This window comes from Rattus norvegicus, chromosome 5 (assembly GCF_036323735.1).
Source record: "Rattus norvegicus strain BN/NHsdMcwi chromosome 5, GRCr8, whole genome shotgun sequence".
NCBI lineage: Eukaryota > Metazoa > Chordata > Mammalia > Rodentia > Muridae > Rattus > Rattus norvegicus.
Window position 1 is genome coordinate 37,149,666 of NC_086023.1, and position 15,683 is coordinate 37,165,348.

The 15,683-nt window shown below is 36.9% G+C and overlaps 1 protein-coding gene across 12 annotated transcripts in view; it reads right to left on the reverse strand.

Moving 5' to 3' along the window:
• Cnbd1 (cyclic nucleotide binding domain containing 1) overlaps positions 1-15,683 on the reverse strand; it is a 373,043-nt gene that overhangs the window by 118,712 nt on the left and 238,648 nt on the right. For all 12 annotated transcript variants that reach the window (XR_010051716.1, XR_010051715.1, XR_010051717.1 and 9 more), the window contains 2 exons: positions 12,404-12,535; positions 10,808-10,940 (listed from right to left, as the gene is read on the reverse strand). Coding sequence is in view for 8 of the 12 variants with exons in the window: in XM_063261275.1 (XP_063117345.1) it covers positions 10,808-10,940; positions 12,404-12,535 (265 nt within the window). In the remaining 4 variants the exon portion in view is untranslated. The remainder of the gene's footprint in view (positions 1-10,807; positions 10,941-12,403; positions 12,536-15,683) is intronic.

Genomic DNA, 15,683 nt, shown 5'->3' on the forward strand with positions numbered 1-15,683 from the left:
ACACACTCCACAGACCCAAAGAAGCTAAACAAGAAGGAAGCCCCAAGCAAGGATACATGAATCTCAAGTAGAAGGGAGAGTAAAATAGTCTTAGGAGGCAAATGGGAGGGAACTGGGTAGGAGAGTAGATGAGGAGGGAAATGAGAGTTTCAGAATCAGGTGTGGGGAGGGACAGGATTGCTGTCCAGATGTCCATGAGAATGAATGTAAATCTGCAAGTGGTGGCAGAGGGGAGGTGGGTATATCTCAGGGACATGCCAGAGACCTGAGATAGAGGAGGTGCCCAAGAATCAGTGGGGTAACTTTAGCTGTCACACACATTATTAGGGATATAGAACCTGAAGATATCACCACCTGCAGTAACCCTAGAAAGTGATAGAGACACTAACCTATCCACAAAACTTATGACTCAAAATGTATCATGTCTGCAAAAAAAAGAAAAAAATGCCAGGATGGAATGGAGCAGAGACTGAGAGATTGGCCATGCAATAGGTGGCCCAACTAGAGACTAATCTCATGGGCAAGCACCAATCCCTGACATTATTAATTATATTCTGTTACGACTGCAGACAGAAATCTAACATGGTTGTTCTCTGAGAGGCTTCACCAGCAGCTGACTCAGAAGGCTGAGTCAAACAGCCAAACAGTGAATAGAGCTTTGGATCTCTTATGGAAGGGTTGGGGGAAGTATTTAGGGCCCTAGTAGAGATGAGAATTCCACAAGAAGACCAAAGAATCAACTAACCTGGACTCTTGGGGCTTTCAGAGTCTGAATGACCAACCAAAGAGCATACATGGCTGGACATAGGTCTACCACATATATGGATCAGATATACATTTCAGTCTTCACATGGATCCAGAACAACTGGAACAGGGTCTATGTAAAAAGCTGTGGAATGTCTGTGGTATATGTTCTTCTAGCTTGATTGCCTTGTCTGGCCCCAGTGGGAAAGGATGTGCCTAGCCTGTGTCAGGGTAGGGGTATACTGGGGAGTGTGGAGACTCAACACTGTCAGAGAAGACGGGGACGGGATTGTTGGATAGAGTGACAGGGAGGGACAGCAGCTATCTGGATCTAAAGTAAAGACAAGAAAAGAAGGAAGGAAGAAAAGAACAGAAAAGAAAAGATCCCCCAACCAGATATAGAATATCCCATTTCAGTGCGCTGATCAAGAGTGTCAAAGAGACAACCCTGAAGCAATAATAGGCTACTGCTACTGCTCTTTCTCTTGGTTGCTTGCTAAAATTTGAGGGTAGAATACTGATTGTACTCAGTAGGTTAAACAACATAAAAAGAAGACATGAATTTGAGATGGGGGCATGGCCAAAGAAGACCGCAGAGGACTTGATGAAAGGAGTAGCCATGGTTAACATAACTATATATATATAGCATATATATTATATATAATTCTATTCATATATATGAATAAAATTCTATTCATATATATATATATATATATATATATATATATATGAATAAAATTCTCAGAGACTCTAAAACCCAAGGTCCCCTGACTGAAGGTCCAGGAGATATAAGTCTGGCACCTTAGGACCAAGATTTTTGGGCATCTGCAGGATTCATTGATCTGTAAGACACTGATGTCAAATTCCTGACTGTATTTCAGAGGTGAGAGCTGCGATTGTTCTCTAGGCCAAGTGTCAAAATAGGTGTCTGATTGCTCACACTTGTGGCTTTCGGTGACAAGATTTTATTTTTTGCGCCACTATTACTTTTCCATATTTAGTATTTTAGAAGAAATTAATATTACACTTTCTCTTCAGTTTCTTTACTTGAGAAAAATGACTACTTGCCAATAGAAACAAGACAACAATCAACGGTTGTCAAGTTAATGTTTTATATATATGTGTATATATATATATATATATATATATATATATATATATATATATATATATGATGCATATAGAAACAGCTTGGGTAGTAAAATAATGTAGTGATTACCCATGCTTTGAAAAAGAGTAACTCAGGACAAAAAACAAGCAATGCTAGACAGCATAGTTATAAGGCCCTTTCACACATGAAGCCAAAATGTAGGAAGCTGTGAGGAGCTAGAAAAGAACACAGTCAGAAACTGCCAATAATAAGTCCCTAAAGTCTTTGAAGCTTTTTAATAATTAACTGAATCTCTCTGAAGCTTTATGTAATACACCCTTAAAATGAGGTTAGAACACATTTTGTATGCCTTGGAAGCTATTCATTTCTAATTATAAATTCACGAAATGGAAGTTTAATTTCAGTAGCATCTCTGTTTTTGGATACTAATTCAAAATAAAACTTAAGTAAAGAAGAATCATATCTAACCTCCCTGATCCCGGCCCACAGCTCACTGCTCCCAAACCCCAGGGGAGACAGAGCTCAACTCCTGGACATCTGGGCAGTTCTGAGATACCAGAGCAGGAGAGACCACAAATATTGCCCACCCCTGCGCACATCCCTAGCCCAAAAGCAAATTGTATACGGCCTCTGGGAACCAGAAGATAGGGGCACTCCAGTGGCAGGTCCACCGCAGTCCAGACACTCCCGGGACCTGAAGGGACCCAGTCAACACTTCTCTGCAACCAAATCCCATGGGAGGGAGAGCTAAACCTTCAGAGGGGGAGACACGCCTGGGAAGCAAGAAGAGACTACACTCTGCCCACATTTCTCATTCCAGAGGAAAACACCTAACACCATCTGGGACTCTGGTGCATGGGGGCCCGGGAAAAGGCGGCGCAGGACATCCTGGTTGCTGCCCTCATGGAGAGCTCAAAAGTAGCTCCCCACGAGCAACTTGAGCCAAAGGATCACAGGTAAGACCAACTTTTCTGCTCCAAGTGACCTGCCTGGTGGACTCAGGACACAGGCCTACAGGAACAGCTGAAGACCAGTAGACAGGAAAGACTACATGCCTGAAAGCAGAACACTCTGTTCCCATAACTGGCTGAAAGAAAACAGGAAAACGGGTCTAACTATAGGACGGTCTAGCCAATGTCAGAAATAGCAGAACAAGGTAACGCCAGAGACAACCTGATGGTGAGAGGCAAGCGCAGGAACCTAAGCAACAGAAACCAAGACTATATGACATCATTGGAGCCCAATTCTCCCACTAAAGCAAACACAGAATATCCAAACACACCAGAAAATCAAGATCTAGATTTGAAATCACATTTGATCATGCTGCTGGAGGACTTCAAGAAAGACATGAAAAACTCCCTTAGAGGAACCCAGGAAAACATAAATAAACAAGTAGAAGCCTATAGAAAGGAATCACAAAAATCCCTGAAAGAATTCCAGGAAAACATAATCAAACAGTTGAAGGAATTACAAATGGAAATAGAAGCAATCAAGAAAGAACACATGGAAACAACCCTGGATATAGAAAACCAAAGGAAGAGACAAGGAGCCATAGATATAAGCATCATCAACACAATACAAGAGATAGAAAAGAGACTCTCAGGAGCAGAGGATTCCATAGAAATCATCGACACAACTGTCAAAGATAATGTAAAATAGAAAAGGCTACTGGTACAAAACTTACAAGAAATCTAGGACACAACGAGAAGATCAAACCCGAGGATAATAAATATAGAAGAGAGTGAAGACTCCCAGCTCAAAGGACCAATAAATATCTTCAACAAAATCATACAAGAAAACTTCCCTAGCCTAAAGAAAGAGATGCTCATAAACATACAAGAAGTCTACAGAACTCCAAATAGATTGGACCAGAAAAGAAACTCCTCCCATCACATAATAGTCAAAGCACCAAATGAACAAAATAAAGAAAGAATATTAAAAGCAGTAAGGGAAAAAGGTCAAGTAACATAAAGGCAGACCTATCAAAATCACAAAAGACTTCTCACGAGATACTGTGAAAGCCAGAAGATCCTGGACAGAGGTCATACAGAACCTAAGAGAACACAAATGCCAGCCCAGGTTACTGTATCCTGCAAAACTCTCAATTAACATAGATGGAGAAACCAAGATATTCCATGACAAAATGAAATTTACACAATATCTTTCTACAAAACCAGCGCTACAAAGGATAATAAATGGTAAAGCCCAACATAAGGAGGCAAGCTATACCCTAGAAGAAGCAAGAAACTAATCGTCTTGGCAACGAAACAAAGAGAAGAAAAACACATAAACATAACCTCACATCCAAACATGAATATAACAGGAAGCAACAATCACTATTCCTTAATATCTCTCTACATCAATGGTCTCAACTCTCCAATAAAAAGACATAAATTAATAAACTGGATACGCAATGAGGACCCTGCATTCTGCTGCCTAAAGGAAACACACCAAAGAGACAAAGACAGACACTACCTCAGAATGAAAGGCTGGAAAACAACTTTCCAAGCAAATGGTCGGAAGAAGCAAGCTAGAGTAGCCATACTAATATCGAATAAAATCAATTTTCAACTAAAAGTCATCAAAAAAGATAAGGAAGGACACTTAATATTCATCAAAGGAAAAAATCCACCAAGATGAACTCTCAATCCTAAATATCTATGCTATAAACAAAGGGCACCTACATACGTAAAAGAAGCCTTACTAAAGCTCAAAGCACACATTGCATCTCACACAATAATATTGGAGATTTCATCACTCCACTCTCATCAATGGACAGATCATGGAAACAGAAATTAAACAGAGACATAGACAGACTAACAGAAGTCATGAACCAAATGGACTTAAGAGATATTCATAGAACATTCTATCCTAAAACAAAAGGATATAACTTCTTCTCACCACCTCATAGTACTTTCTCCAAAATTGACCATATAATTGGTCATAAAACAGGCCTCAACAGATATAGAAAAATAGAAATAAACCCATTCCTCCTATCAGACCACCACGGGTTAAAGCTGGTCTTCAATAACAATAAGGGAAGAACGCCCACATATACGTGGAAGTTGAACAATGCTCTACTCAACGATAACGTGGTCAAGGAAGAAATAAAGAAAGTAATTAAGAACTTCATAGAATTTAATGAAAATGAAGGTACAACATACCCAAACTTATGGGGCACAATGAAAGCTGTGCTAAGAGGAAAACGCATAGCTCTGAGTGCCTGCAGAAAGAAACAGGAGAGAGCATATATCAGCTGCTTGACAGCACACCTAAAAGCTCTAGAACAAAAAGAAGCAAATACACCCAGGAGGAGTAGAGGGCAGGAAATAATCAAACTCAGAGCTGAAATCAACCAAGTAGAAACAAAAATGACCATAGAAAGAATCAACAGAACCAAAAGTTGGTTCTTTGAGAAAATCAACAAGATAGATAAACCCTTAGTCAGACTAATGAGAGGACACAGAGAATATGTACAAATTAACAGAATCAGAAATGAAAAGGGAGACATAACTACAGAATCAGAGGAAACTCAAAAAATCATCAGATCTTACTACAAAAGCCTATATTCATCAAAACTTGAAAATCTGCAGGAAATGGACAATTTCCTAGACAGATAGCAGGTACCAAAGTGAAATCAGGAACAGATTAAACCATTTAAACAATCCCATAACTCCAAAAGAAATAGAAGCAGTCATTAAAAGTCTCTCAACCAAAAAGAGACCAGGTCCAGATGGGTTCAGTACAGAATTCTATCAGACCTTCATAGAAGACCTCATACAAATACTATCCAAATTATTCGACAAAATTGAAACAGATAGAGAGCTACCAAATTCCTTCTACGAAGCCACAATTACTCTTATACCTAAACCACACAAAGACCCAAAGAAGAAAGAGAACTTCAGACCAATTTCCCTTACAAATATCGACGCAAAAATATTCAATAAAATTCTGGCAAACTGAATCCAAGAGCACATCAAAGCAATCATCCGCCATGATAAAGTAGGCTTCATCCCACGCATGCAGGGATGGTTTTATGTATGGAAAACCATCAACGTGATCCATTATATAAACAAACTGAAAGAACAAAACCACATGATCATTTCATTAGATGCTGAGAAAGCATTTGACAAAATTCAACACCCCTCCATGGTAAAAGTCCTGGAAAGAATAGGAATTCAAGGCCCATACCTAAACATAGTAAAAGCCATATACAGCAAACCAGTAGCTAACATTAAAGTAAATGGAGAGAAACTTGAAGCAATCCCACTAAAATCAGGGAATAGACAAGGCTGCCCACTCTCTTCCTACTGTTTCAATATAGTTCTTGAATTTCTAGCTAGAGCAATCAGACAACAAAAGGAGATCAAAGGGATACAGATTGGAAAAGAAGAAATCAAAATATCTCTATTTGTAGGTGATATGATAGTATATTTAAGTGATCCCAAAAGTTCCACCAGAGAACTACTAAAGCTGATAAACAACTTCAGCAAAGTGGCTGGGTATAAAATTAACTCAAATAAATCAGTAGCTTTCCTCTACACAAAAGAGAAACAAGCCGAGAAAGAAATTAGGGAAACAACACCCTTCATAATAGTCCCAAATAATATAAAATACCTCGGTGTGATTTTAACAAAGCAAGTGAAAGATCTGTATGTTAAGAACACCAAGCCTCTGAAGAAAGAAATTGAAGAAGACCTCAGAAGATGGAAAGATCTCCCATGCTCATGGATTGGCATGTTTAATAGAGTAAAAATGGCCATTTTACCAAAAGCGATCTACAGATTCAATGCAATCCCCATCAAAATAGCATTTTCAGCAAATGGTGCTGGTTCAATTGGAGGTCAGTATGTAGAAGAATGCAGATCGATCCCTGTTTATCACCCTGTACAAAGCTTAAGTCCAAGTGGATCAAGGACCTTCACATCAAACCAGATACATTCAAACTAATAAAAGAAAAAGTGGGGAAGCGTCTAGAACACATGGGCACTGGAGAAAATTTCCTGAACAAAACATCAATGGCTTATGCTCTAAGATCAAGAATCAACAAATGGGATCTCATAAAACTGCAAAGCTTCTGTAAGGCAAAGGACACTGTTGTTAGGAGAAAACGGCAACCAACAGATTGGGAGAAGATCTTTACCAATCCGACAACAGATAGAGGGCTTATATGCAAAATATACAAAGAACTCAAGAAGTTAGACCGCAGGGAGTCCAATAACCCTATTAAAAAATGGAGTTCAGAGCTAAACAAAGAATTCACAGCTGAGGAATACCGAATGGATGAGAAATACCTAAAGAAATGTTCAAAATCTTTACTCATAAGGGAAATGCAAATCAAAACAACCCTGAGATTTCACCTCACACCAGTGAGAATGGCTAAGATCAAAAACTCAGGTGACAGTAAATGCTGGCAAAGATGTGGAGAAAGAGGAACACTCCTCCATTGTTGGTGAGATTGCAGACTGGTACAACCATTCTGGAAATCAGTCTGCAGGTTCCTCAGAAAATTAGACATTGAACTATCTGAGGACCTAGCTATACCTTTCTTGGGCATATACCCAAAAGATGCCCCAACATATAAGAAAGACACATGCTCCACTATGTTCATAGCAGCCTTATTTATAATAGCCAGAAGCTGAAAAGAACCCAGATGCCCTTCAACAGAGGAATAGATACAGAAAATGTGGTACATCTACACAATGGAATATTACTCAGCTATCAAAAACAATGACTTTATGAAATTCATAGGCAAATGAATGGAACTGGAAAATATCCTGGGTGAGGTAACCTAATCACAAAAAAAAATAAATAAAAAAAATAAAAAAAATGGTATGTACTCATTGATAAGTGGCTATTAGCCCAAATGTTTCAATTACCCTAGATGAACAGAATACATGAAACTCAAGAAGGATGACCAAAATGCGAATGCTTCACTCCTTCTTTAAAGGGAACAATAATACCCTTGGGAAGGAGTAGAGAGGCAAAGTTTAGAACAGAGGCAGAAGGAACACCCATTCAGAGCCTGCCTCACATGTGGCCCATACATATACAGCTACCAAACTAGATAAGATGGATGAAGCAAAGAAGTGCAGGCTGACAGGAACCGGATGTAGATCTCTCCTGAGGGACACATCCAGAATACATCAAATACATAGGCGAATGCCAGCAGCAAACCACTGAACTGAGAACGGGACCCCCGTTGAAGGAATCAGAGAAAGGACTGGAAGAGCTTGAAGGGGCTTGATTCCCCATACGAATAACAATGCCAACGAACCAGAGCTTCCAGGGACTAAGCCACTACCCAAAGACTATACATGGACTTAACCTGAACTCCAACCTAATAGGTAGCAATGAATCGCCTAGTAAGAGCACCAGTGGAAGGGGAAGCCCTTGGTCCTTCCAAGACTGAACATCCAGTGAATGTGATTGTTGGGGGGAATGTGGTAATGGGGGGAGGATGGGGAGGGGAAGCCCATATAGAATGGGAGGGGGAGGGGTTAGGGGGATGTTGGCCTGGAAACCCTGAAGGGGAATAACAATCGAAATTTAAATAAGAAATACTCAAGTTAATAAAGATTAAAAAAAAGAAAAACACATACCCAGGTCACAATAAATGTCTTTGTGATTCTGTGCCATTCTCTAACAATAGATATGGAAATACAATAATGTTCAAAAAAAAAAAGAAGACGAGTCATATCTGATGATTTTATTTTATATATTGTTTATTACTATAAAAATATGCAAAAACCTAGATTTGTTTATTTATAAGCACTTTTATTTATTTGTTTCTTTGTTAGCTGATAAGAACTTATGATAATTAATAGTTATGTTAGTACTGAGATGGGATTTATAGATATATCTGACATTCTTATCTAAGGAATATAATCTTGTCTAAACTTGTATACATATATGCTCTAACTTTTATATGGTTAGAAATGAGACAAAGTGATATTTTTACTATACAGTATAATAACAGAGTTTTATTATTATGTAATATAACAAGCTGTATAACACAGAAAATATTATTACCTTTCAGATATTCCAGTATATGAAACATGTTGTGTCAAGCCTATTTTTAGCTCTACAATCTGCTTAGCTCTTAAGTACTTTGGGCCCATGTTTTAGTTTGAGAAACATTAAAAATAATAACTGAATGTTTTTGAGTAATAGAATAGTTGACCCCTCCACATTCAGAATATTTGTTCACATAATATTGTACAGCTTACTTATGATCTACTTTTATATATACTAGCCTCTGAGAGAAATATTTAACAAGTCTGATATAAAGTAGAAAATCTATGATTAAACCCAGAAAAACTGCATTCATCAAGTTTTCTCTGCAATAAATACACTAAATTTTGAAAAGCTAAACTTCTACTTATATAAGTTGATTGGATGATTTTCATGTGTACATTAATGAAAATATTTATATTCAGACCTAGTTATTAAAATTTTTGTGAACAGTTCAATATTCTTAATCATTTTCCAGGCTGATGGTTTAGTGCTTAGCACTTGTTACCCTTTTAATAATTTTTAGTATTTAGTTTTTATAAGCAAGATATACTTAATGTTGATGCAACATAGTTTAAACATCTGTTTTAAGAAATGATATTGTAAATATGAGCACTGAAAAACACTCATCAAATATGAGTGCCTTATTTCTGTGGTTTGAAACCTAAGCTTCCCTCTCACTATACTTTTTCCCACAATACACTACCAGGAATATTTTGCACCACACTGAGCTGAAACTCACTTTCCAAGGATATCTTAGCTATGTTTTAAGATTTATAACTCAGAATCAAACTTGTAGAAGCTTTAGTCTCATTCCTAATTTGAAGTTAGCCCTTGGCCATCACAGCTCAGCAGGATTTGTAAAGCAGTATTTCTTGAAAGGTTTCCTGTACTGTAGTAGTCCAAGTATTTGTTCCAACAGTATTTGAGAGGAGAAAAGTACCAGGTCTCACTGCTCATTTTGCTGTTCATGGCCATATCTTGTGGGGCAAAGTGACTCCTTATTAAAGACAAAAATCTTGCCCACACTTTCATAGAGGACACTTCACTGTCCTCTCTTGTTTACTTGTCTCTCATAGGTTCATGAAGAAATAGAATGAGTCAATACTGTCTATGCTTTTGTGCACACATACTCTAAGAGGTCTGTACATGCACTCCAGACTCTAATGATATCGGAGGCTTTTGCCTCTTGATTCTCTTTTTAAGACTTCACCTTCTCCAGAAATTGCAAATATCAAATCTCCAAAATTATGAACTATTAGCTCCACATAATGCCACATGTAAAAAACATCTGACCTCCCATGATAGGTCACAATCAGAATACAAGTACACAAAAAGTAATGTGTGAACTACAGGCAATGTGCAGAAAGTAAATGTGGGTTGTAAGGGATTTTCATATTTAGTTTTTTTACCCACACCAAAGATACATCTATATTTATTTGAGGTCTCACGACAGCAATTAAGGACTGAATCTGACATGCTTTGTCAAGGCTTTGATGAGTGACAGATAACTTGGAATTGTTACTTTTTCACTGCTGAGATATAACACAGATGTTGATTGAAAATTTGCTGGTTAAGAGCTTACTAACCAGGACAGTAAGAAAACAGTGACTACACAGACATCTTGCCCTTATTCTTTGCAGGTTGGCCCTTACTGTAATTCTCAGTGTGTAGCAATATGAGTATGGAAAATTGAAAATGTGGAGAGATGTGGAATGCAGGTTTGGACTAAAGCTGCTCTTGAAGCAAAACATGTTCATTTTTTAATTAAAAAGAGAATTTTTAAAAAAATCCAATTCATAGTTAATAATTCATTAATAAAATACCTATATGGAGATGCATTACTTATATTGCCTAATATATTGAAATTATAAAGATTTGCAAATACAGTAGTGGAATTTTACATAACAAACAAGTCTAAAATTGAGTTAAACTCACCATGACCTGGAGGAAAAATTTTGAATGTACTAAGTGAAACTAGTTCATATATGGATAAGGTAGGCCAAATTTCATAAAACGGACACTTGCGAATTAATTTCAACTTTTGTGCATTTTCACGTTTTACTTTTTCCTGCAATAAAAAAAAAAGAATGCCCTTGTCAGGTTTCAAAATGAGATCATTAAAAACTAACAAAAACTAGCCAAAAATGTCAGAAAAAGAGAAGTAACAGCTATATGGCTATTTCACAGTATAAGTTTGAGTAACAATTGGCTATTACTATGACCAATAGCTATACTATAATTCTAATATTCAGATTTGTTTGCCAATATACCCAATCTGTACTATAATGCTTTAAATTACTATAAATATGAACAAATTTTAAAGATTTATAAACAAAGCTCAAAAGGTGTGTGTGTGTGTGTGTGTGTGTGTGTGTGTGTGTGTGTGTGTGAAGTTATATAATTCATTTTCATGAGGGACAATAACAAAACAAGAAAAATTTTTAAGCCAAACACTCTGAAATTTAAATATACTAATATCTGGTATTTGGGGAAACAATGAATTCTGGGAAAATTACATGTTTATGAGGTTACCACAACAAAGGAAATTTCTTACTTTTTGAGATCCTAAGCAATAAGAAAGATATTTATCTTTCAGCATGAATACTGAACCTTCAAGTATCATGCAGGACCTAGGCCTGTATTAGAATCTGTCAAGAAGACAACAGGGACCTCCCAACCTCACTGTTTAGATAAGTTTTTTCTACCCTTTAAAAGAAGTGGAGGTGATGGAGGGAGTAGGAACAGATTTGGTTTAGACTAGAAAAATACAGATTTACACTAAAACGTCATGAACAGCAGAAGTTGATGCTCAGAATAAAGTTTAAATGTCTTCTTATCCAATTATGAATTTGAAAGTTTGTGCAATTCTGTATTAGCATGTCAACCATTCTGTCTTTGTTTGTTTCCTTGGTTGTGATAAGCCAAATAACCCAAAGCACCTCGAGGATGAGATCAGTTATTTCAGCCCCATAGAACATAAAAACTTGGGGAAATGCTGTCTGCTGGGTTACTTCTCCACTCGACTCAGCTAACTTTCTTATATTGCACAGGTGTACCAGAGTCTTCTTACTTTAATTTGCAATCAAGAGAATGTCCCAGAGATATCCCCGTAAGTCCATCTAATGGAGACAGTTCCCCAACTAAAATCCCGCTTCCAGCAGGTCTGCGTCAAGCTGACAGAAAGCAACTAGTCTCAGCCATTAAAGGCTAGGCTCACAACCAAAAGTATTAGTCACATATTCTGAAGAAAGATTAGTACAGACTGGTGAACCCTTGAAAGCAGTAGCGCCGTAACCATCCAATCATTTTTGTCCCCCATCAAACAGCATGCTGTTGACACACAGACTGCCTATTTGCTCAATGACTGAATGAGTGAATTTAAAAATTATAAAGAGCAGAGGAGCGCTCTGCTGTTTTTCCTGCAAGTACTGAAAAAGAAGCTGACGAAGTGCCAATCGGCCAATAAACCACAAATCATGGTCTCTCCAATCAAGTCGGACTTCAAAAGGGAAATAGATGTGCAGAGCATACCAATTTTAACTTCTCATACTCCTTTGTAGGTATTTTCAGGATTTCACAGTCGTCGTCTGTCACAATTGAACGTTCACATTCATCCATGTCAGGTCGAACTTCCAGCGATCCAAAGACACCCCACTTTTTCACCTGTGAACGGTATCAAGAAACAGGAAGTTGTCAGCATTATTCATTGACATCCACTCACACAGACACCAGTGAAAACTGTGAGAAGAGTCTAGGTGAGCCAGCAAGAGGGTTGGAATCCCAGTTCCTCAACTGTGCAAGAATGTCTCCCTGATCTTTGCCTGGATCATTCAGGCTTCCACAAACATGCCTTTTCCTTGACACAACATCTATTCCTCAGCAATATAGAGAAAACACCATGAGGAAGAGCCATGCTTTCTTTTATTCATTCATTCCTTCAAGTGCCAGGGAAATGTTTGGCATAGAGTCAGAATTACAAAATTATTTGATGGAAGAAGGGGTACAAATAGTCAGGGTACAGCTCTTCTATTAATAGTTGTGTATGTTGGTAATAAATAAAATGAATACAGTGTCATGCCATGGATAAGTCATTCATGTGTGTATTAATATGTGGCAGATAAATATTAAACAGGGAATGTTATTTCTAGAATATTTAAGTCATTATTGTAAAAAATCATATACCTATTGAATATTTATGCTAGACTTTCCTAAGTAAAAAATAGAAAATATAAATGAAAAGTAACACAAGGCTATTCGAGATAATGTTTGGTTAAAATTCTATTTAAAATATAGATAAAGACTGATTCTTTTTCATTTTTAGGAAATAAATTGTTGCGCATGATATAGTATCCCTACAGAAAGAGGATATTCAAATCAGAGAATCCCTGCAGAGGCCAAAGTGGCTCACAGTGCTATTTAGCTGGCACGAGGTCCTGGAGCTTGTTAGAATGGAGGACAGAACATAAGATTCATTACCATGCAAGGTGAGACACCTGAACTGATCCTAAAGCCTAGGAATTCTGATGAAAGCTGGGCTTGCAAAATACAGACAAGAAAAGCTGTGTCCACTAATCCATGAAAGACACAAAAACTTGTCTTTTATCTGCAAGTCCTGGCAGAATTCTCAGAAAAGAAAATCTCTAACCCTGCAACTTGCATATGTGCAGTTTTCATATTGTACAGGATTCACAGCTGACTAGTTAATGAAAATCCTATTAACAACTCATATAAGATTTAAACACGTATATAATTTTAGGAAGGAAGGTATTTCCAGCTGAAGCAAGGAGTCTTAAAATAACTAATTAACATGATAAGATATTTATAAGAATGAATACAAATGAAGGAAAATCAACATTATTTTTAAAAGAACTTATTCATACTGAATTATTTAGACTTAAAATGAACACATGAAATAAAATTAGAGCAAAAAATATTTTAAAAGAAAAATAACTAAATTAAAACTCCATACATAAAATTTACTGAAAGGATACATTATTTATAAAGTAATTCAAATTGAATTCATATACAATGTGCAGCTAGTACTTAAAATGTATAAATGTAGAAGGAATAGAAATAAGGGTGTTGAACAGATTGGAAGATGGACAGGCAATATTAAGTATATGGAAACTCCAGGAGAAGTCAAAAAATACGTAGGAAATGGTCAGAGAGTGACAGTGACTGCAAATAAAGGAACACATACAGAACAATCAGGACTCATGCTCACAAGTAAGGGGTAAGTATGTTCTTCATGTTCCCCTTTACCAATAATTTCAAGCAGACATGTTGTGCTTTATTTTCCTCAGTATTTCTAATTGCCATCAATCAATTAGTCCAAATTTCCTGAACAAAACACAAATGGCTTATGCTCTAAGATCAAGAATCGACAAATGGGACCTCATAAAACTGCAAAGCTTCTGTAAGGCAAAGGACACTGTGGTTAGGACAAAACAGCAACCAACAGATTGGGAAAAGATCTTTACCAATCCTACAACAGATAGAGGCCTTATATCCAAAATATACAAACAACTCAAGAAGTCAGACCGCAGGGAAACAAATAACCCTATTAAAAATGGGGTTCAGAGCTAAACAAAGAATTCACAGCTGAGGAATGCCGAATGGCTGAGAAACACCTAAAGAAATGTTCAATATCCATAATCATCAGGAAACTACAAATCAAAACTACCCCGAGATTCCCCCTCATACCAGTCAGAATGGCTAAGATAAAAAACTCAGGTGACAGCAGATGCTGGCAAAATGTGGAGAAAGAGGAACACTCCTCCATTGTTGGTGGGATTGCAGACTGGTACCACCACTCCGGAAATCCGTCTGGAGGTTCCTCAGAAAATTGGATATAGAACTACCTGAGGACCCAGCTATATCAGTGTCATTTATATTTTACATATATAGCATTCAATTTCCTTGCATTATTTCTCCGTGGGTAGTGTATTTTTCTGTCTGAAATTCATTTTTATTTGATTTTTTTAAGATTTTTTAAATTTACATTTTAAATGTTATTCCATTCCCAGTTTCCTGATTATTAAAATTAAACGAATAATATAGAATTCTGAAACATATGTTTAAAATTCCCTCTGATGACCAAAGGCACCAGAATTCTTATACTTCAATTCAACAAAAACCCAATTTACTATTCTCCACTCTTGTGTTTTATTCAGGTTTTCAATGGAGGAAAATGTTGTCCACTCATATTGATAAGAGTGTTTCTCCTTTCTATGCCTACTAACTCAAATATTTAATCTCGTCCTGAAATAACTCAGTCATACCACCCGCAGAGGCATACTGCATCCAAAAATAATGTTTTGCCAGCTATTAGCTCCTTTAGTCCTTTATTCATTAGAATATGCATTTAACCATGAGTAAGAAAAAAATCTAAGATATACTTTTTAAAATTTGTAAAAATAGACACAGAATCGTATTCCTCTAATCCAAGCTTCTCCTGAAACCTGAAGCAAAAAAAGGGTCATCTGAGAGTAATTATAAATATTGTGCCTCAAAATAATTATCTTAAAGCATAGGGATGTACCTCAGTAGTGAAGAAGTGTCTTTCATGTGCAAGGCTGTGTGTTCTATCCCAAGGAAGACAAAAGAACACATGTGTAGATGAATTTAACATTCATATGCTTTGAATATTTTTCTCACTAATATTTTTAATATAACATAATTGTCATTTATATTGTGCTAGTTAGGAACCTTGTAGGGGCAAAATGTAATTATTGAACTACAGTTAAGTAAATCAACAATCAAAAAAGAGCATAAATTTCAGCTTCATAGAACTTGGTTTGGGATCAAAACC